The 22884-nt window shown below is 41.2% G+C and overlaps 2 protein-coding genes across 2 annotated transcripts; both read right to left on the bottom strand.

Annotated features, from left to right (window-relative positions):
• Positions 1-2916: 2916 nt before the first annotated feature.
• On the bottom strand, positions 2917-17246 carry LOC306921159 (uncharacterized protein; the record flags this gene model as incomplete). Its single annotated transcript, XM_079498270.1, has 3 exons — positions 2917-3938; positions 14579-15891; positions 17200-17246. The coding sequence occupies 3 exons, from the start codon at positions 17244-17246 to the stop codon at positions 2917-2919; spliced, it is 2382 nt and encodes a 793-aa protein (XP_079354396.1).
• A 3259-nt stretch (positions 17247-20505) lies between these two features.
• On the bottom strand, positions 20506-21579 carry LOC306921158 (beta-1,3-galactosyltransferase 2-like; the record flags this gene model as incomplete). The annotated part of the gene is made up of 1 exon (XM_079498269.1): positions 20506-21579. One exon carries the CDS (start codon positions 21577-21579, stop codon positions 20506-20508), a length of 1074 nt encoding a protein of 357 aa, XP_079354395.1.
• Between the last annotated feature and the right edge of the window lie 1305 nt (positions 21580-22884).

Below are 22884 nucleotides of genomic sequence, written 5' to 3'. Positions count from 1 at the left end.
CGTCCCCATATTTTATCAAACATCTTTTGTTTATTCTTCAGAGTATAAGTATTTCTTTTCTCCAGAGGAAGGCACATGGATAGCTCCCTAAACCACTGAGCAATACTGGGTTTGGATATCTTTTTCCATGATAAAGCTATAGCCCTTTTGGCTTGTAGTAAGCATAAATCTATAAATCTTTGTTCGCTACTCTGTATCTTATGGCCATGTGGGTAAAGACCTAATAGAAACAGTTTCGGGTCAAGCTCAACATTTATCAACAATATCTTCTGAATCTCCCTCCTTACTTCTTCCCATAATTATTTCACTCTTGGGCAGACAATTGAAAAGTGTACCTTTGTTAATACCACATCTGATACAAGTATCTGGAATATCTACACTAAATTTATTTAATTTCTCTGGCGTGATATACACCCTCATCAGCCAATTATATTGCAATAGTTTTAACCGAGTGTTACCCGTCTGGGATTGAGCCTCCATACAGGCTGTGCTCCACTCTTCCATTGTTAATTCCTCTTGTAAATCAGCCTTCCATGCATTACATTTGGATTCTGAGGTTTCAGGAGAGAATTCTACTAACACTAACTGATCAGATATGATGCCCCTATTAAAGTGATTTCTGATACGCTCTTTCTCTATTATTGTCAGAGGAGAGAGTGTCAAAGAGTTCACCTGTTTAACCCTTATAAAGCTTCTGAGTTGTAAATACTTAAAGAAGTGTGTACGAGGTAAATTGTATTTAACAACTAATTCATCAAAAGAGAGTAGATTCCCCCTTTTGTCAAAAACATCCTTCCATCCCTTTTTCGGCCCATATCTTAAAGCCCCCATCCGCCCTACCTTGGGTGAAATATTCATTTCCCCAAATTGGGTTGAATCGAAAACTGGGTTGGATACAGATATAGTCTAACTGACATCCTGCCAGACTTTAATCATGTTTTTTAACAATAGGATTAGCTGTATATCTTTTCAGTTTTTTACACAAATTGGAGTAAAGATATTCGGGCAGCGGGAGCTTCAAAGAGTATGATTCAATATTTCTCCATGTAGGAGATCCCTTCTCTGTATAATAGAACATTATAGTTCTCAACTGAGCCGCCCAATAGTACCAACATATTAGGGCACTTTAGCCCTCCCCTATCGTTTCGTTTTAATTTAGTTTATTCGCACAATAAAAACAGTAACATCAATAAAAGAGAAGTATGTGCAGGTGAGAAAAGAAACCCATGGAGGGGTTGGAGTGCGTGCGTGCGTGCGTGCGTGCGTGCGTGCGTGCGTGCGTGCGTGCGTGCGTGCGTGCGCGCGCGCACACACACACACACACACAAGCCTGAGTGTGCCTAAGTGTACATGCATGTCTGTCTGAGTATGCACAATAAAGCTACATTACGTTAGAATCAAGTGGAGAGGGTTGCTTCAAGAGGCTGGCCCTCAATCTATGTTTAAAGTTACAGAGTGAAGATGAGGAGTTGGCAATAAGTATGTGTGAATTCCAGAGTAAAGAACCTCTGACTTTTATGGAGAACTGGCTAAGAGTGGTACGGCTGAAGGGAGGATGAATATTATCAGATTGTCTAGTATTATAATCATGGACTTGAGAGTTGGTCTTAAAATATTCTTTGAAAGTTGTAGGAAGCATATTTGGAAGGTAAGTGCATTTATAGATGAAAGAACAGGACTGTACTGTTAATGTCATAGATAGACAATACATTTAGATCTTTAAACAGAGGAGCAGATGGAGCCAAATGGTGAGAAGAGGTAGCTATTCTTACACATTTCTTTTGAATAATTAATAATTTGTGTAAATTGGATGGATATGTACTTGCCCAAACAATATTGCAATAAATGAGATATGGATAAATCAAACTGTAATAAAGGGTTAAGAGACAAGTATGATGAACCAGGCCCCTAATTCTTCTGATGATACCAAATGATCTTGAAACTTTGTTGGTTACTGTATGTATATGTTCTTTCCAAGACAATTTTTCATCCACCAGGATTCCTACAGTAGGAACTTGGTGGATGAAACTTGACTAATTTCAATCCCACCAATAGAGATTTTAGCTCTATGATTGTATTTTGATTTTTGTTTTTACTCACAAAAACTATAAAAATTATTGTAAGGTAAAATATAACAGAGATAAACGGAGCCTGGGGCGTCGATTATTCCAAATAAAATTACAAAACAATTTTTCCATTTTAGTAAAGAAACCGGTAGGAGGTGACAAGGGGATATTCTGAAACAAATACAACAGTTTAGGGAGTGTGTTCATTTTTTTCCCTTTTTTTTTTAAATACATTTTTATTTCATTTTTGGATGAAAGGCACAGGTACAGGCATACAAAGAAAATGCACATAAAACATAATTCAAATTATTTGCCAACTACAATCAGTGGCTTGCCCCTTGCCTCATTTTTAAAAATCCTACCCCCAAACCCCAGCACCAACCACCGTTGACAAAAAAAAGAGAAAATATAGTAATGATTATAACAATTAAATATAAACATAAAACATAAAAATCGATCAAACAAATTGTAAATAATAAATAAAAATAATAATACGGGAGTGTGTTCATTTTGAGGATATTTATTCTACCTATAAGAGAAATTGGAAGGCTTGACCATCTGTCCAACGCTTCAGTAATATGATCTATAATTGGGTTATAATTCTGATTTACAACCCTCCAATATTTATACCTGTAATTCTTGTACTTCCCCTCACCGCTCACTCAGTGCCACAGGACACCTAATGACGCCTCCCCCTTATAAACAAATGAGGGGAGAAGGTAAAGTCTTAGTGGTTTTTCTGGTTTTATCCTCTTAATAGTGTTTGTATTGACCTGTACCTACCTTAAACTGTACCCATTCTGCAATCTGTTAATACAATTTTCAATCAATCAATCAATCAATCAATCAATCAATCAAAGAAACAGGGGGCACCAGACTCCCTGTTCTTCTCCCAATAACCCATCATCTGTGGGATGCTTGTTGTTGTGACAGCAATCACTTTTGAAAGAGTACATCGGCTCAGGGCAATGATAGGGTTGACAATGAACATAGACTTATTGGGGGGGTCCGTGGGGGAGATCCCCAGTCTTTTCAGGCACATCCCAAGGTATGCATCTTCAATGTAGATGGGCTTAATTTGAGGGGCGACCCCCAAAATCTTTCCAGGGAGGTCAAGAGACATGACATAGCTCATACCCAGAGGATAGGGGGGATACTCTGACTCTGGGAACACCTCTTCTGGCAGGTAGAACTTATTGTTGGGGTTTCTCAGAACCGGACTGTGCCACCACACCAAACCGGTCATGTAATTCCGTTGGGGAGTGCCGGGGTCCGCCAGCAGCTTCACTAAGTTCTGGGTATTAAGGAACATGTCCGAGTCGATTTTCATGACGAAGGCGGCGCTGGAACAGCGCGCGGTCAGCCACTCCAGCATCACCATGGTCTTGATGGTCAGGTTGTGGTAGCTGTCCTGGAAGTCACTCTGGATCAGGTCGTGATGCAGGAGGCTCTCCTGCTTGAGGTTCTCCTGCTGCTGTGGTGCTCCTGCTCCACTGGGGAGGCCAATCAGGAAGACAGTCTGAATAAGTTTACCTTCAACTATTGTCTCTTTGCCCCATGTCTTCCGGACTGCGTCCCGAGCTGCCCTGTTACTAGGCGCCACCGGAACTATCAGGATAACAAAAGGGGTCTTGGTCTTGCATACCTCTGTGTCGTCCATGCTGAATTTGTAGTCACGTGGGTAAGCTACGTGATACGGACCAGGAGTGGCGAGACTGCCAGGGGACATGTCATGTTCCTTATTGGGCCCTACCCGCATGGTGTCTTTTGGTTTGACATAGTTGACATAGACGAGGAAGAAGACCACTGCAACCAGGAGGCACAAAATTCTACGTCTTGTAAAAAGGTGTTTCCTCCACGTGTCCATGGGATCTGAATTGAACGAGAAAAAAAAGTATCATAATCTAAAACTAGATACTTCCATGTTCCTTTTTCAATAATGCAGTTTAAAGGACCTATAACATAACATTTTACTTTTTCTATTTTTTTGGTGAGCTCCCATGTGTATTTTCCATCCCCACAAATGCAATTTTGAACAATCAGGATTTCTCATCATAGGGGCTTTTATGGAGATTGCTCTCAGGAACAGCTCAACTGATGTGGTCGTATTTGACACCCTACTTTGTATAATTCCTCCCTCTCTTCAGTCTTCAGTTCCAAATTTGCATTTCCACTTTGTTTACAATGTCCGCCATTGTTGATTTTCCAAGCTGGCATGGAATGGAAACAAGCCTGTGTTTATCTAGCATCAGTATTATAATGACTCAAATATTAAATAAGTTGCATATCAGCACTCAAGCTCAGCAATGTTCTGGAATTAAATATGACCTTATTATTAATAAAAAAGCACACAGATCTTCTTTTGGATTATTTAAATAACAAACATAACTGCACACATGACAGAGTCAGTGTCAAAACAAATAGCACCCATTGATTAAATAATGTATAAAGGCGGATCTGTCTACAGTGAAGTTATTGAATGCAAGTGAACTGGGCGATTTGGGAAGTGTGCATGGGAGACAATTTGACCCTTTTCAAAGTGGGGTAGAACGAACATTACGTTTATTTAATTAAGTATATTTAAGCACAATTGTGTCTTATTAAAGTATTAAAGGTGCTGTATGTGATATTTTGTATAAGTGTTAAGGGGGCAGCGGTGGCCTAAGGGTTAGAGGAGCACCCTTGTTGCCGAAAGGTTGCCGGTTCGATTCCCCGGACGGGCAGGAAAAATCTGGGCGGGGAAGTGATTGTCATCACTCACCCAACACCGCTGAAGTGCCCTTGAGCAAGGCACTGAACCCCCAACTGCTCCCCCTGGAGCTGCTTAGTGGCCAACAGTATAAGACTGTGGTTGTACTGGTCAGCTCCCAGGTTTTAATGTGTGTCTGTGTGTGTGTGTGTGTCTGTCTTTGTGTTTCTATTTGCAGGGCGTTGCTGAAAATGAGCACATGTGCTCAGCTACTTCCCTGGGTAAATAAAGAATAAAGAAAAGTAAATAAAGGGGAAAAAAAGTCTCTATATTCAGATAATAAAACATTCTGTAATAACTGCTATAGTGTTGCGTAACAACACCCCTGTAACTGAACACTTCAGGTCAGGATACCAATTTAATTGTGTCTTGACTCCTGCCTGAAAATGTATTTTCTGTTTACTGAAGGGCTAGGGCCTGGGTAACCTGACTCCGCCAGATGGGGCAGCAGAGAGTACACTGGGTTCCCCCCTCCAGGAGGGGGGAACCCAGTGTACTCTCTGCAGGTTAGGGCCTGGGGGGGATCTGCTACTTTGTGTTTTTACTGCACAAACACTATATTAGGAAGCCGCATACATGATGTGGTCCACTGCTTCTGCTTTCAACTGCTTCTGGTGCCATAGAACATAAAAAACAACATGCATATGTAGTAGAGTCTACAACATATGCATGTTATGTTTTAATGTTAAGTAGACTACTTATGTACCTACCTACTGTATGTTTGTCAATACAATGTTAACAAAGGTAATAGAGTATGCACCTCCACTCTAGCCCAGGTGCTGGACAAATGGCAGTACCTCACTTCACACATGTGTGTTATATATGTTATATTGTTATATTTTATTACATTCTTATTTTTAAAGGTCTATTACTGTACAGCTAGAGTCGGTAATGTGTGAGAGGAAGGAACAGGGAAGTTTTAGCTTCTTTCTTACTTACTTAGGAGTTGTAGGGCAAATGGCTGGTTTCAGACAGAACAGGTTTGGCGACACAAAAAAACCCATTATTGACCTATTGTCATAGTTCTCACCTTGTTCAATTCATCAAAACATTTAGAGACGTACAAATATTACACTTCTATATAGCCAAAGAACAGAACAGGAATTCATCATAAAGGAGGTAAAAAGGGAAAAGAAACATATACAGTGGGGGGGAAAAGGGGGGATTCAGATTTTACGGGGGCCAGTTTCGAATTGCAGCCGTCCATGGTGCCCTTTGAGAGCGGCTTTGAAGGAGTCAAGGGATTCGCATGTCTTCGCATGTCTTCATCAGGGCTGATGAAGACTGTATAGGTCGAAACATGTCGGTTGAATAAAGTTTTCCTCCTTTTTAACATTAAGTGTGCCCGGATCTCCACTTTGTTCAATAAACCAGTGGAGCTGAGTTTTTCATACCAGTGTTGCGGACTCTATTTCTTCCTCTTGTGAATACAATGTTCTCTCAACTCAAGAGCCCAGTTTTTCTGTTTTGTTTTTTTTGTCTGAAAGGACCGTAGAGCTTCTGAAGAAGCAGGCTGAAGCGCAAGTTTAGTCTCTTTATATTTAGTCCTAGGCTACATCCACATTGACCATTTAAGCATGAATCAACTTTTCTTTGTAGACTAGGCTCTCTCCTGCCACCAGAACAGAGAAGAGATTAGCTATTTAATTTGACAAAGGAAATCATAGGTAGGAATTGGAAACCTTTCTGCTTACCTGGCTGCCTGCCTGTCACCTTTGTGGTGCTGTCATTCACGCTGTTTAAAAATGAGCTTCATTATTCATTGTCCAGATAGATAGATAGACATACAATGCATATTGCATAGCCATTAGCTTAGCTAGTAATACTACACACACAGCCTTTACGTAGAACAGCCATTGTCCACACTTCCCACCTGTAACCACCCACAGGTTGAGCACTCCCTTTTTCCATGGAAACCGTGTGTGTGTGTGTGTGTGTGTGTGTGTGTGACTGTGTGTGTGTGTGTGTGTGTGTGTGTGTGTGTGTGTGCGTGTGCGCGTGTGGCCTGCCTGCATGCCTGTGCACGCGCATTTGTGTGTGTAAATACCCACATTGGGCGGGGCTCTAGATCAGAGCACTGAACAGTAAACAGGAACCCTGCAGGCTTCAGACAGAGAGCTTTGAGGTGTGGGGACTTATCATTGCTATACTGCTACATTCACTCCATCTCAGCCAGGCATGCGTTTAATCAAAAATCCTTGCAATTAGGCCACAATTACATGCAATTTAGCTTCTCCTTAAGACCTCCCTAACACACCCATAATATGCATGCCCTTTTTATTTTGTGTTGGTTAAAGCTTGATTCTAATTGTTTCAGTGAATAGAATGTTACTTTGTCCCATCTGTATTGTAGACTGAGCACAGGCCTATGATAACTGAGGTGGTTGTATTTGGTCTCCCTGCTAGACTAGGCTTGATTTCAGAAAATGTGCTTATTTAAAGTGCTGAAGGCAAATCGTGTTAATTTATTACATACATGTTTTCTAGGGGTATTAAGGGCTGCTGAATCCAAATCTGCTGTATGTATAACTCAAAAATGGATGCTAAGCCCTCAAAATTGACCATTTACAGATGGCGGCCACCACTGTGCTGAAATATATTACATAGCATCTTTTTGACCAAAAAAGGTATAGAAACACACACACACACACACACACACACACACACACACACACACACACACACACACACACACACACACACGTGCTCTCAAGAGTTACATTATTGTTAAACATCTGCATTACTACATTTAAAAGAAGTCTACACAATTAGAGAATGTAGAAGAATTGTCTTTCCTGTTCTCTCCTAATGGTACCAACATCAAATACAGCATGGAATTGTGGACAAAATCTTACATTTTGGTTTGGAGAGGCTCAATCTCATCAAATTGTGGTGGCTCAATTGTCGAAAGAATAATGGGCCTTGACATGAAAAAGGTTGAATACCACTGCCCTATAGTACAGCGAGACTATGGAGAATATACCATCAGCAGCAACAGATTGGACTCATATGTTTTGGTCATGTCCAAACCTGGTGGATTACGGCAGGTCTGTTATTTATGCATTTAATATTTGTATTAAGGTTTTGCAAAAAAAAGAATTGAAAAGAAAAAGAGAGAAAAAAAAGAAAAAAAAGCATAAACAAAAAAAAAGAGAGAACAGGGCATGATTTCAAATCAATGAGTTACACTGCTAGAGACTAGAATATATCATATGGAAAGTGGAGGACACACAGATGTTGCATGCAGACTAAATGCTAAGTGGGATCAGTGAGACATTTGAGCAATGTGTTCTAAGAATTGCTGCCAAATCGCATGGAACTTGCTTGAATTATCCATCATAACATAACACATTTTCTCCATGTGTAATATACAAGTCAGTTCAGATAACCAAGCCTGGTTGGAGTGAGGTCTGTTATTTCTGAAATACTAGGACTGGATGTGAGGTCTGTTATTTCTGAAATACTAGGACTGGATGCAGTGGCGTGCACAGACATTTAGGGGCAGGTGCTCAAGTGAAAAAGGGCACCTTGTGCAGCGCGTGGAACTGGTCGGTTGCCTTAATAGTGTGACTGAGATGTATAGATTTTGGGGCCTAAATAATATATTAGAAGCTATTTTATCAAGAATTTATCAATGTCACCATGGTCCACATACTGTAGTCAGTACTGTACAAAAAAAACTTTTTATGCTTGTCCTCCAACAGCATATCGTTAGGCTCATTAAAGGTGTAATTCACTGTCATGCACTTTAATGTCTAGACTTTGAGCTTCCTCCTTTTTGGCTGTGGTTGAAAGCAGGTGACACACACACCTGCTGATAAGAAGAAATAAAACAGGATAAGAATAAGGACGACCTTACTGGCTAACACAGGGGTTCTCAACGTTTTTGGCTGGGGACCCCCGGAAATGCTTTGACCATGTCTCGGGACCCCCTCCCCACCCCCAATACCCAAACTGACTGCAAAAACAACCTTAATAATAGAGAAAATATATCATAAATAAATACTGAAACCAGATATAATCATTAAGGAAAGTGTATGCATGTACTCTGTGTACTATGTAAACTCTTAATTTCCATTTTCCAGCCATTCACTTGCAATTTCTTGAGGAAAGAATATACTGTGTATGAATTGAATTGTGAGTCTGTCCAGCGCCTCAGTGAGGTGCATAAAGTTAATGCGAGGCCAAAACAAATGTATTATGGAACAAGTAATTGTTCGGATCAAATGACTGATGATGATGATATATACAGACAATGTCAGAAGTTGTATGCTCAAGCAAACACTATTGCCCGAAAGTTCTGTTCAAGGCATATTGCACACCGCTTTATACTGCACACCTGTGGTCATGTTATAAAAAGTCTAGCATGCACAGGTTGCAAGTTGCATATAATGATGCCATGAGAATACTCCTTAAACAACCCAGAGGGGGCAGTGGTACCAGATCACTGCTGGAGTGAGGACTTTTAAAGCACTTCTAAGAAATCCAATGTTTAAGTTTATGAAAAGGCTGGATGTGTCAACAAACAGTATCATTGTAGCTCTTTCAAGCCCCTCAGTGAGCTGTTCACGTTATACATCAAGGTTAAGGGTACACTGCCTAAAACGCCTGTATGTTCTGCCTGTGGGTTAAGTTATGCAAGTTATGTATTTGTTTTACATTCTTTTATGATTTTTAATTTTGTATTGCTGTTGTATCCTGTATCCTGTTGTATCTCTTGTATGTTAACCCCGTGTATGTATCCCTATGGACCTGCGTCTGCTAATAAAGTTGAATTTGTTTTTTTATTGACTGTCTACAACGTAGACAGTCAATAAAAAACCAATAAAAGTCCTTTGACTGCTGATATTCACCGTTTGACGTAGACTTTTATTGCAGATGATTAAAGTACAGTGTCCATTTCATAATTATGCTTTTATATTGTTTTGTATTGCAACATAGTTACCTAAAAGATGATCGTCCGTGCCAACTTAATTCCATTCACTGCAATAAAAGTCTTGCTTCACTGCCGTCCTTTGACCATGCACTGATACTCACAGTTTGACGTAGGACAGTTAGTAAAATTAACAATTACTTCATTACAGTAGTTTGGCCATATATAAATATACATATATACACACACACACACTCCATAACCTTTGATTGGATGGGCAGGACGCACGTTTGGGTGGGCTATGCCCACCCTTGCCCCCCCTTAGAACCGATAGAAGATGTCTCAATAGAAGATGCCTTCTATTGAGACATTTAGAATAGATCTCATAGATCGTACAGATTGGACACAACTTTCGATACAATCCTGTTTCTGGTTTGACATAAACTGTGACCTGAAAGTGCAAATTAATTATCCCCAGAGCAAATGTTTATGAAGTCCACACCCACAACACCAGAGGGAGTGCAACAAACCATGTGCAACCCAGATTCGGCACAAACAAGGGACTAAATACTTTCCGCTCCTATGCCACTAAAATGTGGAATGCCCTACCTACATGATGAATTTTGATGAATTGAACAAGGCACACTGCCAGGTGAGAACTATGACAATAGGTCAATAATGGGTTTTTTTGTGTCTCCAAACCTGTTCTGTCTGAAACCAGCCATTTGCCCTACAACTCGTAAGTAAGTAAGAAAGAAGCTAAAATCCCTGTTCCTTCCTCTCACACATTACCGACTCTAGCTGTACAGTAATAGACCTTTAAAAATAAGATAAAATATAACAATCACACATGTGTGAAGTGAGGTCCCCGGACCCCACTTTGAGAACCATTGAGAAAGTGCTGAAAAGTTGGACACTGAAGCATTCTGACATGCTCACAGTATTTCAGCTGGGGTTCATGTGTAAGCAGCTTTTTGAACTGGTTAAACAGGTTTTCTGCACTTACCTTATCTGAAGTCAGTTTCAGGAAGTCAGTTCGGCAAAATGCATGCACAAGCACATCTACAAGCTCATCTAATATTTATTATTATTATTATTATTATTAGCCTAGTAGTAGTAGTAGTAGTAACATACAGTTGACAAGAAGTTCACATGCTCGATCAACAATATTAAGTTTGACACTCACCGACTGTATAGATTCTCAGTGGGCAGACAGGTCTGTTACTAACTTACAATAGAGCACCGAAGTCCTGACGTCACTGTCAGTAGAGGGCGTCAATCCACAGGTTCGTCTACTTTTTATTTGCATTGTAATCTCCATAGGGGGATTTTAGATCGCCTCATATAAGAACTGTGTTTGAAAAATAAACCGATCACCCCAGCCTTTTCACTCATATGGATATGAAGCATCGACTGAAGGTGGAAATGTACAAATATACCCAAAGAGTAACAAAAAAAGCGTTAGAAACGAGTGAAACAACCCAGAGACTACATTTCAGTGACGTCAGACTATATTTGAAAAAGAGGAAGACGTTGCACAGCTCGTGGTCACCAATGCCCTGAGAGGTGCGACTTCTTCTTTTTCAAGTCTTAATTGTCTCCCCTGGTTAGCACTAGGGTTGTCCCGATTGGGTGCCGATCACGTCATTTTCAAATGATCAGAATCGGATCGGGAGACAAAAAACGTGATCGGGACATCCCTAGTATCAATATTATGTCCATATCATGATATTAGACTGGATATTGTCTGTGATTTGGGATATTATACTATTGTGAGATGGCATAAATGTGTTCTATAAAATATAAATATCGGATCGGGGAAAAAAAATCAAATGATCGGAAACGGATCGGGAGCAAAAAAACGTGATCGGGACATCCCTAGTTAGCAGCTCACCTTACCTCTTTGTTTGTGCTAACATCCCATTAGCCTTTGGGCCTCCGGCTCAAGAAACCAGCCAAACCAGATCAGCATGCAACTGCTCGTCTGTTTTAAGTTAATAATTTCAAGTGGTTTTCAGGCACCTCTTAAAAAGTATGGTGTTTCCAAATAATAGCTTACCTCTGTCTTATCTCTCCAAAGCCTGATTTCTGCACAGTGTCTGTACTGTACTGTGACTGCAAGTTCTCTGCTCTTCTGGTAAAAGGTTTTGTTCTGCTAACAAACTTTGCTGTAGTCGGCTGTTTCAGTTTTCTTTTTCTTTTCTTTACAACACTATTTTGAACAAGGAGATTGCCCGCTAAATAGTGCAGACACATATAAATATTTTAGGGCGGTTGATACAGTAGGCTTATAGGTGCTCACTGGCTAGAGTCAGTCACTGAGGAAAACATACATGTCTCTCGGGTGACAGTAGCCTGAGCATTAGTAGCCAGTGGTTCTCAAACCTTTTTATTTCAAGGACCTCTGTCAGAGCTACAAACCCGTAAGGGTCCATTTGGAAACCTCAAGGAACCATGGGGGCCCCGGGGGCCACACTTTGAGAACCACTGCTCCGGGCCAAATATGCTGTTTATTACGCTTCACTACCAAAGTTGCTTTAAGTTCAGTCAGATAACTCGTGTGTTGATTGTAAAACATACAGACCGTGTGACACATACTCCCTAATTAGAAGACAACCATGTCAGGGCAGGGAGATAAGCAAGTAGTTACAACCCTGACACAATCTATCATGAATGGACAGGATACATGAATCAATCAGGAGGATGCATGCGTTGCAGCGTTTAATCAGAATGAGTTGTCACTAAAATAGCCGCTTCAGATCAATCAAATTCAGATCACCAGTATGTTCTTATCTGGATCATGCATTGAGAACAAACATATGGACATATCCACATACTAGGAAACTAGTGAAACTACTGCTGCCGATGTGAAAACATTGTAAAACTGACTTACATGGCCGCTTAAGACTGATATGAGGTTAGTCGTGGCCGGTTTAACCCATTTTGGGCAGGGACCCCTTTTGGTGTTTTAAACATTATGTTATAATTTAGCTATTGAAAAATAGCAGATCTACAAGCTCATAGCGCGCCACCGAGTGGCGTGCTACGAGCTTCTAGGTCTGCTATTTTTGAAAAATCGTAAAAATGTGGCGCAAATCTTTGAATATATATTCTTTCAAAGTGAATGTTTTTAACTCAGTCCAAAATGGGTTAAACTGTGAACGAGAATAAATAGAGATCAAATTGACGCTACTGTATAATACAAAATTGTCACATGGCTTTAAAAAAACTATTCCATTCAACATAATTTATTGCAAAACGTTCCCACTTGTTCACAGGTCATACATAAAAATAAAATCCCACAATTCATGGAAAAGTGCACGCAGATATCAACTTTGGTTTAATATACAATTTGCATCCATCAGTCAGACACCTGGCTTCCATATTGTAGAGGACTCTACAATGTGGGGTATTTATTTCAAGCAGGATTCCTTCATTAGCCAGGTTCAGTAGTTTGCAACTTCTCTGAACATTTATAAATACCAATAGTCAGATTCAGATTCAAAACATAAATAAATTAAAGACAAATGTTTTTAGCTAACAATCCAGCTTCCTGCAATATCCCTGAGTCTTGAGTTGTAAATATAAAATAATAGTTGTAAACAAATACAATCCCACAGTGGTCAGGGGGAGGTCAAAGGCAGTCGGGCTGGTTAGAGAAGCAATGATAAAATGAATCAAAACAAACAGTCCTTTTATCACACACAAATTGTAATGTCAGTTAACTACCCAGGGTGCCGGCCTGATTCCGGCGAGCCGCCCCACGTCCGAAACGGTTGAGAAATGACAGAGTTACCGTGTGGGGGTCCCTCTACTGTACCCTCTACTGCAGGGGTTCTCAACCTTTTTGGCCGGGGACCCCCAGAAATGCTTTGGCAATGTCTCGGGACCCCCGCCCCGCCCCCTCCCGACCCCCAATATAAATTGACTGCTACAATAACCTTAATAATAGAGACAATACACCATAAATAAATACTGAAACCAGATATAATCATTAGGGAAGGTGTATGCATGTACTATGTGTATTATATGTAAACTCTTCATTTCCACTTTCCAGCCATTCAAAAATAAAAATAAAATCTTTTTTTTTTTTTTTTTTTATAATTTGGGGACCCCCCAAAATAATTTGGCAACCCCCCGAGGGGTCGCGACCCACGGGTTGAGAACCCCTGCTCTACTGTACTGTACTGTCACTGTACTATACTGGCACACCCAAAATCACCATATATACAGTTAATATGTGTGCGTGTGTGTGTGTGTGTGTCTGTGTTGTGCACAGGTGGTGAAAAACAACCATGCTGTTTTCGTGCTCAGATGCACCCAGCCAGCCAGCCACCCACCCACACACCCACCCACACACATAGTCACTTAAGGAAGTGGTTGCACCACTTAAAAACTGACACAAAATAAATACTCACTAAAGGCTACACTGAGTACACTGTACACATTTGAATGTAGTTGAACCCAAACAAATATTAAAGTCCATAGACTTGGTTGGCACAAATTACATCATACTTTACCCTAAACAAACATTAAAGTCAATAGACTTTGGCTGGGAAAGGAAATTAGGCTCTCAACAAACATTAAAAGTCCATAGACTTGGCTGACCTATGACCTTTGTAGGGGCTGGCGCCCCTCACAAATTTACTTAGTGTAAAGCAGTATAATTACATGTATAGTTCACAACTCTCCAACACTGTCAGGTGAGAACTATGAAAGTAGGTCTGTAATGTTCTGTTTTGTGTCGCCAAACCTGTTCTCTGAGACCAGCCATTTGCCCTACAACTCGTAGGGCAAATGGCAACTCATGTGTTTTGAGTTGCCATTTGCAACAACCTCTCACCGGTAAATATGTCATGTATCTCACCCATGAATGCATGCACCGTTAGCAAGGTGGTCCAGGTTTCTTCAAGTCTGTCCAGTAGTTCAACAGCTGCTGTGGGGAGTTAAGAATGTAGGTAATGATTTTGGAGTATTCACAACGATTGTAGGCTGTGTTATAAGCCTTAAACTGCCAGGCATTTGGAGGCTCGGTCGGTGAAAGTCCCAGCTTTTTCATGCACATGCCAATATAGGCATCCTCTATATTAAAGGGCTTGATTTCCTTTGAGATCTCCACATATTTTGCAGGGAGGTCGTTGGAGAACACGTAGCCCATGCCCAGCGTGTAGGTTGGGTAGGTGTCAGCTGGGTACATCTCCTTTGGGACGTACCACTTGGAGTCCCTGTTGCGGAGGACCGGTCTGTTCCACATCAACATCCCTGTCAGGTAGTTCCGCTTGGGGACACCAGGCGTTTGCAACATGCTCACCAGATTGCCAATGTTCAGGAACATGTCTGAGTCTATCTTCATAGCATATTCTGCCTTGGGGCAGCGCGTGGCTAGCCAGTCCATGATCACCATGGTCTTGATGGTTAAATTGAGGTAAGTGTCCATGAAGTCACTCTGGATCAGGTCATGGTGCTGCAGGTTCTCCTGTCTGACTTTGTCCTGCTGCTGCTCGGCGTTCGCTCCCCCTGGTAGACCGAGCACGAAAATAGTCTTAACCATTGCGCCGTGAACTGGGTTCTCACTACCCCATGTCTTCCGGATGGCATCCCGAGCTGCCACTTCAGCGGGTGCAACCGGCACCATCAGCACCAGGAAAGGGTTCTCGGTCTCACAGGCCGTTGTATCGTCCATGATGTAACGGTAGTTGGGGGCATAGGCCAAGTGGTACTGAAACGGTCGCACAGTAGCCTCCGTCACTACATGAGTGGTTGGGGGAGCCTCCGGGGGAGCCTTCGGGGGAGCCTCCGTCACTACATGAGTGGTCAGGGGAGCATTCGTCACTACATGAGTGGTCGGGGGAGCCTCCGTCACTACATGAGTGGTCGGGGGAGCCTCCGTCACTACATGAGTGGTTGGGGGAGCCTCCGGGGGAGCCTTCGGGGGAGCCTCCGTCACTACATGAGTGGTCAGGGGAGCCTCCGTCACTGCATGAGTTTCAGCTTGATAAGTGCCTGGAGGATTTTGGGAATTGGTTATATTGATCAACCTGTGATACGGCACATGGGATGGAAAGCTCTCCCACCTGGTCATAGAGCTGCTGTATCGAGCGTAGTAGATGATCAACACGGAAAGCATCCCAAGGAAGAGCAGGAGTTTGAATCCAGTACGATATGAATATTTCCTCTGGCAGTATAGGGACTCCACACCATGACTGAATAATGAAACACAAGGAGAAAATGTCATTATGACATTATAACAAACATAGTCTGTGAGCCATGTAGGGTTGGTTGGTAGTGGTACCATCTTCTGAGGGGCTCATAGTGATTTTTGGCCAGGTGCATCTCTAGAGTTAGACAATATGTGATAGCATTGCACCAGTGCTAGCTATTGGTGTGTTGTCTTGCATTATAACACTACCAGAAAATGATACTAGTTCAATAGCCTACATGAAAATAATATTACTTACTGGTTTGGGATAGTGAGTATAGTGAATTAGTTTGGCACAAGGGGAAAGTGAATGGGTTGCATTACTTACACACACACCCCTTTTGGTGTTTTAACTAAGCATTATGTTATACTTTAGCTATTCAAACAAACAGGAAGGTAGGAGCACACACCAGTAGTGGGGAGGTGCTGACCGCAGGAGATAACTATGACTGGAAAAGGAGAGAGGCCGCACAGCTCGTAGTCACGATGCCATCAAAATCTTTATTTCCAACATTCTTCAGGGAATGAAGAAGGCAATACTTTAGCTATTGAAAAATAGCAGATCTACAAGCTCATAGCGCGCCACCGAGTGGCGCGCTACGAGCTTGTAGGTCTGCTATTTTTGAAATATCGTGAAATTGAGGCACAAATCTTTGAATATATATTCTTTCAGAAGACTTTTTCATTATTTCGACGTCAGGCCTAATTAAGATATACAGTATGCCACTCACTAGATTAATTGAAGCTGCAGGGCACAATTTCACTGCCTTTCTTCACTGCTCATTCATCCATGTACAGTACCTGTAAAACCAGTTGGTAGCTTAGCTAATAGTATAAGCATGCCTGTATAGCTATACATCCAGGCATTCATCCAAAACAATCACATCAGACAATGTTTGTCTGCTCTCTCTACTTTTTAATGTTTTTAAAAGGCTTTGCCGTCTTTTTAATACTGTATGTCTATTGTTTTAAACCGTGAAGCACCATGAGTTGTGGAGAACAGGATTCTTCTCCCCCGTATGCCTAGTGTAAAGTATATTGTGGAAGTGACAATAACGACGGATTGTGAAATTAGCCCATCCAGTTGCCTCGTAGTAAGCTTGTAGCCTATAGTTCTTCTATTATCTGACTTCAGCGACATGATATCAGAAGGGCATTAGTCGGCCTGTTTTGTTTAGTTTTGTTTTTGTGGTATACACACAGATGGCATGATCACATATGACCAGATAGGCTATTCTAACTTCTGGTTAATCTCATCTGCGAGTAGCAGTTTGTTTTCAACATCATTACATTTATAAGCAAAAATCCTCACCTTTTGTGTTCCGTCCCACCACCAGAACCATTCCCTTCCTCCTCCATTACTATTGTTCCTGTCCCCAGCAGACGCTAGGTCTGTATGAGGGCATCAGCCTTTAGTCAAAGTGTTATGTGTGTTACAGGTATGTTCCTCTCCTGAACAAGACTGGGTGGGTACAAGGGAGAGGGACTGAGAGAAACTGACAGATGTAGGGGGTAAAGTTTAGTCATTGTCATGAGGGAGGGGTGTGGCTGAAGAATGCACCTGCCCCCCATCCACGCACACACATAGTTAGGTAGACACAGAGAGACCATAAAGAGAGCATACAATGCTGCTTTTGCATTTCTTTTCGCTTTTATTGACAGAGTTGTTGTCAACGTCATCAACTTTAATGACATCCATGAAAACAGAAGTAGTTGCCTTGATGTACAAATAACATCTCTTGTCAACTGTTAAAATGTAACGTCTAAAACATAGTAAATTGTACATTTATAAACTTACATTTGTGTACCTTTATTTGTATGCTGCGTGTGTAAAATAAACCGATCACCCTGGCCTTTTCACTCATATGGATATGAAGCATCGACTGAAGGTGGAAATGTACAAATATACCCAAAGAGTAACAAAAAAAGCGTTAGAAACGAGTGAAACAACCCAGAGACTACATTTCAGTGACGTCATAAATAATTGTGAGATGGCATAAATGTGTTCTATAAAATATAAATATCGGATCGGGATAAAAAAAAATCAAATGATCGTGATCGGGAGCAAAAAAACGTGATCCCTAGTTAGCAGCTCACCTTACCTCTTTTTGGTTTGTGCTAACATCCCATTAGCCTTTGGGCCTCCGGCTCAAGAAACCAGCCAAACCAGATCAGCAACTACTCGTCTGTTTTAAGTTAATAATTTCAAGTGGTTTTCAGGCACCTCTTAAAAAGTATGGTGGTCCAAATAATAGCTTACCTCTGTCTTATCTCTCCAAAGCCTGATTTCTGCACAGTGTCTGTACTGTGACTGCAAGTTCTCTGCTCTTCTGGTAAAAGGTTTTTTTTCTGCTAACAAACTTTGCTGTAGTCGGCTGTTTCAGTTTTCTTTTTCTTTTCTTTACAACACTATTTTGAACAAGGAGATTGCCCGCTAAATAGTGCAGACACATATAAATATTTTAGGGCGGTTGATACAGTAGGCTTATAGGTGCTCACTGGCTAGAGTCAGTCACTGAGGAAAACAAACATGTCTCTCGGGTGTTTATTACTCTTCACTACCAAAGTTGCTTTAAGTTCAGTCAGATAACTCGTGTGTTGATTGTAAAACATACAGACCGTGTGACACATACTCCCTAATTAGAAGACAACCATGTCAGGGCAGGGAGATAAGCAAGTAGATACAACCCTGACACAATATATCATGAATGGACAGGATACATGAATCAATCAGGAGGATGCATGCGTTGCAGCGTTTACTCAGAATGAGTTGTCACTAAAATAGCCGCTTCAGATCAATCAAATTCAGATCACCAGTATGTTCTTATCTGGATCATGCATTGAGAACAAACATATGGACATATCCACATACTAGGAAACTAGTGAAACTACTGCTGCCGATGTGAAAACATTGTAAAACTGACTTACATGGCCGCTTAAGACTGATATGAGGTTATAGTCGTGGCCGGTTTAAACTGAACGAGAATAAATAAAGATCAAATTGACGCTACTGTACACGTGATACAGAATTATAACAAAGTATAATACAAAATTGTCACATGGCTTTAAAAAAACTATTCCATTCAACATAATTTATTGCAAAACGTTCCCACTTGTTCACAGGTCATACATAAAAATAAAATCCCACAATTCATGGAAAAGTGCACGCAGATATCAACTTTGGTTTAATATACAATGTGCATCCATCAGTCAGACACCTGGCTTCCATATTGTAGAGGACTCTACAATGTGGGGTATTTATTTCAAGCAGGATTCCTTCATTAGCCAGGTTCAGTAGTTTGCAACTTCTCTGAACATTTGTTAATAAATACCAATAATCAGATTCAGATTCAAAACATAAATAAATTAAAGACAAATGTTTTTAGCTAACAATCCAGCTTCCTGGAATATCTTGAGTTGTAAATATGAAATAATAGTTGTAAACAAATACAATCCCACAGTGGTCAGGGGGAGGTCAAAGGCAGTCGGGCTGGTTAGAGAAGCAATGATAAAATTAATCAAAACTAACAGTCCTTTTATCACACAAATTGTAATGTCAGTTAACTACCCACGAGTTACCGTGTGGGGGTCCCTCTACTGTACCCTGTACTGTACTGTACTGTACTGTACTGTACTGTACTGTACTGTACTGTACTGTACTGTACTGTACTGGCACACCCAAAATCACCATATATACAGTTAATATGTGCGTGTACGTGTGTGTTAGGTTGCGCACATGTGGTGAAAAACAACCATGCTGTTTTTGTGCTCAGACGCACCCAGCCAGCCAGCCAGCCACCCACCCACACACCCACCCACACACAGTCACTTAAGGAAGTGGTTGCACCACTTAAAAACTGACACAAAATAAATACTCACTGTAGGCTACACTGAGTACACTGTACACATTTGAATGTAGTTGAACCCAAACAAATATTAAAGTCCATAGACTTGGTTGGCACAAATTACATCATACTTTACCCTAAACAAACATTAAAGTCCATAGACTTTGGCTGGGAAACGAAATTAGGCTCTCAACAAACATTAAAAGTCCATAGACTTGGCTGGCCTATGACGTAAGTTCAGAAAGCCATGCTTTGTAGGGGCTGGCGCCCCTACAAAGCACCTGCGTCAGGTGAGAACTATGAAAGTAGGTCTGTAATCTTCTGTTTTGTGTCGCCAAACCTGTTCTCTGAGACTAGCCGATGGCTATTTTCAGCATGCAACCAAGTGTAAAATGACTTATACTGGATCTCTTGTCCCTTCCTAACATTTTAGTCTAGTTTTTATTTGTTGATGAAATTGTCAATATATTTAGTCTCAGTTTTAGTCATCATAGCTTAGTTTTCATTTAGTTTTCGTCAGTGGAAACAGGTAGTCGACGAACATTTTCCGTCTTAGTTTTAGTCAAAGAAAACAACACTGCTTGTACAGTTACAAGTAAGACACTAAAACTTTCCTGTTCCTTACTTCCTTCCTCTCACGCATTACCGATTCTAGCTGTACAATTATAATTATAAAATATAAAAATACTATACTACAATTCTGGCCTGGCCATCTGTACCTGGACTGACTGTGTTAGCATAATGTAGTATCTCACCCATGAATGCATGCACCGTTAGCAAGGTGGTCCAGGTTTCTTCAAGTCTGTCCAGTAGTTCAACAGCTGCTGTGGGGAGTCAAGAATGTAGGTAATGATTTTGGAGTATTCACAACGATTGTAGGTGTTAGTGGTATAAGACTTCCACTGCCAGGCATTTGGAGGCGAGGTCGGTGAAAGTCCCAGCTTTTTCATGCACATGCCAATGTAGGCATCCTCTATATTAAAGGGCTTGATTTCCTTTGAGATCTCCACATATTTCGCAGGGAGGTCGTTGGAGAACACGTAGCCCATGCCCAGCGTGTAGGTTGGGTAGGTGTCAGCTGGGTACATCTCCTTTGGGACGTACCACTTGGAGTCCCTGTTGCGGAGGACCGGTCTGTTCCACATCAACATCCCTGTCAGGTAGTTCCGCTTGGGGACACCAGGCGTTTGCAACATGCTCACCAGATTGCCAATGTTCAGGAACATGTCTGAGTCTATCTTCATAGCATATTCTGCCTTGGGGCAGCGCGTGGCTAGCCAGTCCATGATCACCATGGTCTTGATGGTTAAATTGAGGTAAGTGTCCATGAAGTCACTCTGGATCAGGTCATGGTGCTGCAGGTTCTCCTGTCTGACTTTGTCCTGCTGCTGCTCGGCGTTCGCTCCCCCTGGTAGACCGAGCACGAAAATAGTCTTAACCATTGCGCCGTGAACTGGGTTCTCACTACCCCATGTCTTCCGGATGGCATCCCGAGCTGCCACTTCAGCGGGTGCAACCGGCACCATCAGCACCAGGAAAGGGGTCTCGGTCTCACAGGCCGTTGTATCGTCCATGATGTAACGGTAGTTGGGGGCATAGGCCAAGTGGTACTGAAACGGTCGCACAGTAGCCTCTGTCACTACATGAGTGGTTGGGGGAGCCTTCGTCACTACATGAGTTTCAGCATGATAAGTGCCTGGCACATGGGATGGAAAGCTCTCCCACCTGGTCATAGAGCTGCTGTATCGAGCGTAGTAGATGATCAACACGGAAAGCATCCCAAGGAAGAGCAGGAGTTTGAATCCAGTACGATATGAATGTTTCCTCTGGCGGTATAGGGACTCCATGACTGAATAATTAAACACAAGGAGAAAATGTCATTATGACATTATAACAAACATAGTCTGTGAGCCATGTAGGGTTGGTTGGTAGTGGTACCATCTTCTGAGGGGCTCATAGTGATTTTTGGCCAGGTGCATCTCTAGAGTTAGACAATATGTGATAGCATTGCACCAGTGCTAGCTATTGGTGTGTTGTCTTGCATTATAACACTACCAGAAAATGATACTAGTTCAATAGCCTACATGAAAATAATATTACTTACTGGTTTGGGATAGTGAGTATAGTGAATTAGTTTGGCACAAGGGGAAAGTGAATCGGTTGCATTACTTACACACACACCCCTTTTGGTGTTTTAACTAAGCATTATGTTATACTTTAGCTATTGAAAAATAGCAGATCTACAAGCTCATAGCGCGCCACCGAGTGGCGCGCTACGAGCTTGTAGGTCTGCTATTTTGGAAATATCGTGAAAATGAGGCACAAATCTTTGAATATATATTCTTTCAGAAGACTTTTTCATTATTTCGACGTCAGGCCTAATTAAGATATACAGTATGCCACTCACTAGATTAATTAAAGCTGCAGGGCACAATTTAACTGCCTTTCTTCACTGCTCATTCATCCATGTACAGTACCTGTAAAACCAGTTGGTAGCCTAGCTAATAGTATAAGCATCGCTCTGGAATGCCCTTCCCTTGGCCCTTAGGCAAGCGGAGACAGTGCCCGCTTTTAAACAGCTTTTAAAAACACACCTGTATGTCAAGTGTTTTTCCTAATTTCAGTCTTATATGTATGTGTGTAGGTGTATGTAGACCTGTGTGTGTGTATGGGTGTATGTATGAAAGTATGTACATGTGTATATGTATGTAGGTGTGTATGTATGTATATGTATATGTGGAGATATGCATATATGGAGGTGTGTATGTATATTTTTCATTTATTTACCTTTCTTTCTTTCCGTGATTTACTGATGTTAACTGATGTTATAACTGATGTTGTGCTTTATTAATTCTGATGTTCTTGATTGTTCTTTATGATTGTTGTTTTTTAATCCTGTCTGTAAAGCACTTTGTAACTTTTTGTTTGGAAAGGTGCTATATAAATAAAATTCATTCATTCATTCATTCATTTCTTTCTGGACTTTGAAAGCAGTTTTAGCTGCAGTACCACAATGTCCTGAGGTGGTGGGCGTACTGATATGCATATTATTTAATATTTGAGTCATTATAATACTGATGCTAGATAAAACCAGGCTTGTTTCCATTCCATGCCAGCTTGGAAAATCATCAATGGTGTGACATTGTAAACAA

This window comes from Electrona antarctica (genome assembly GCF_951216825.1).
Source record: "Electrona antarctica genome assembly, chromosome: 4".
In the NCBI taxonomy this organism is placed as follows: domain Eukaryota; kingdom Metazoa; phylum Chordata; class Actinopteri; order Myctophiformes; family Myctophidae; genus Electrona; species Electrona antarctica.
Note: the sequence above shows the minus strand (reverse complement) of the source record. Positions and strands in the feature narration are given on the sequence as shown.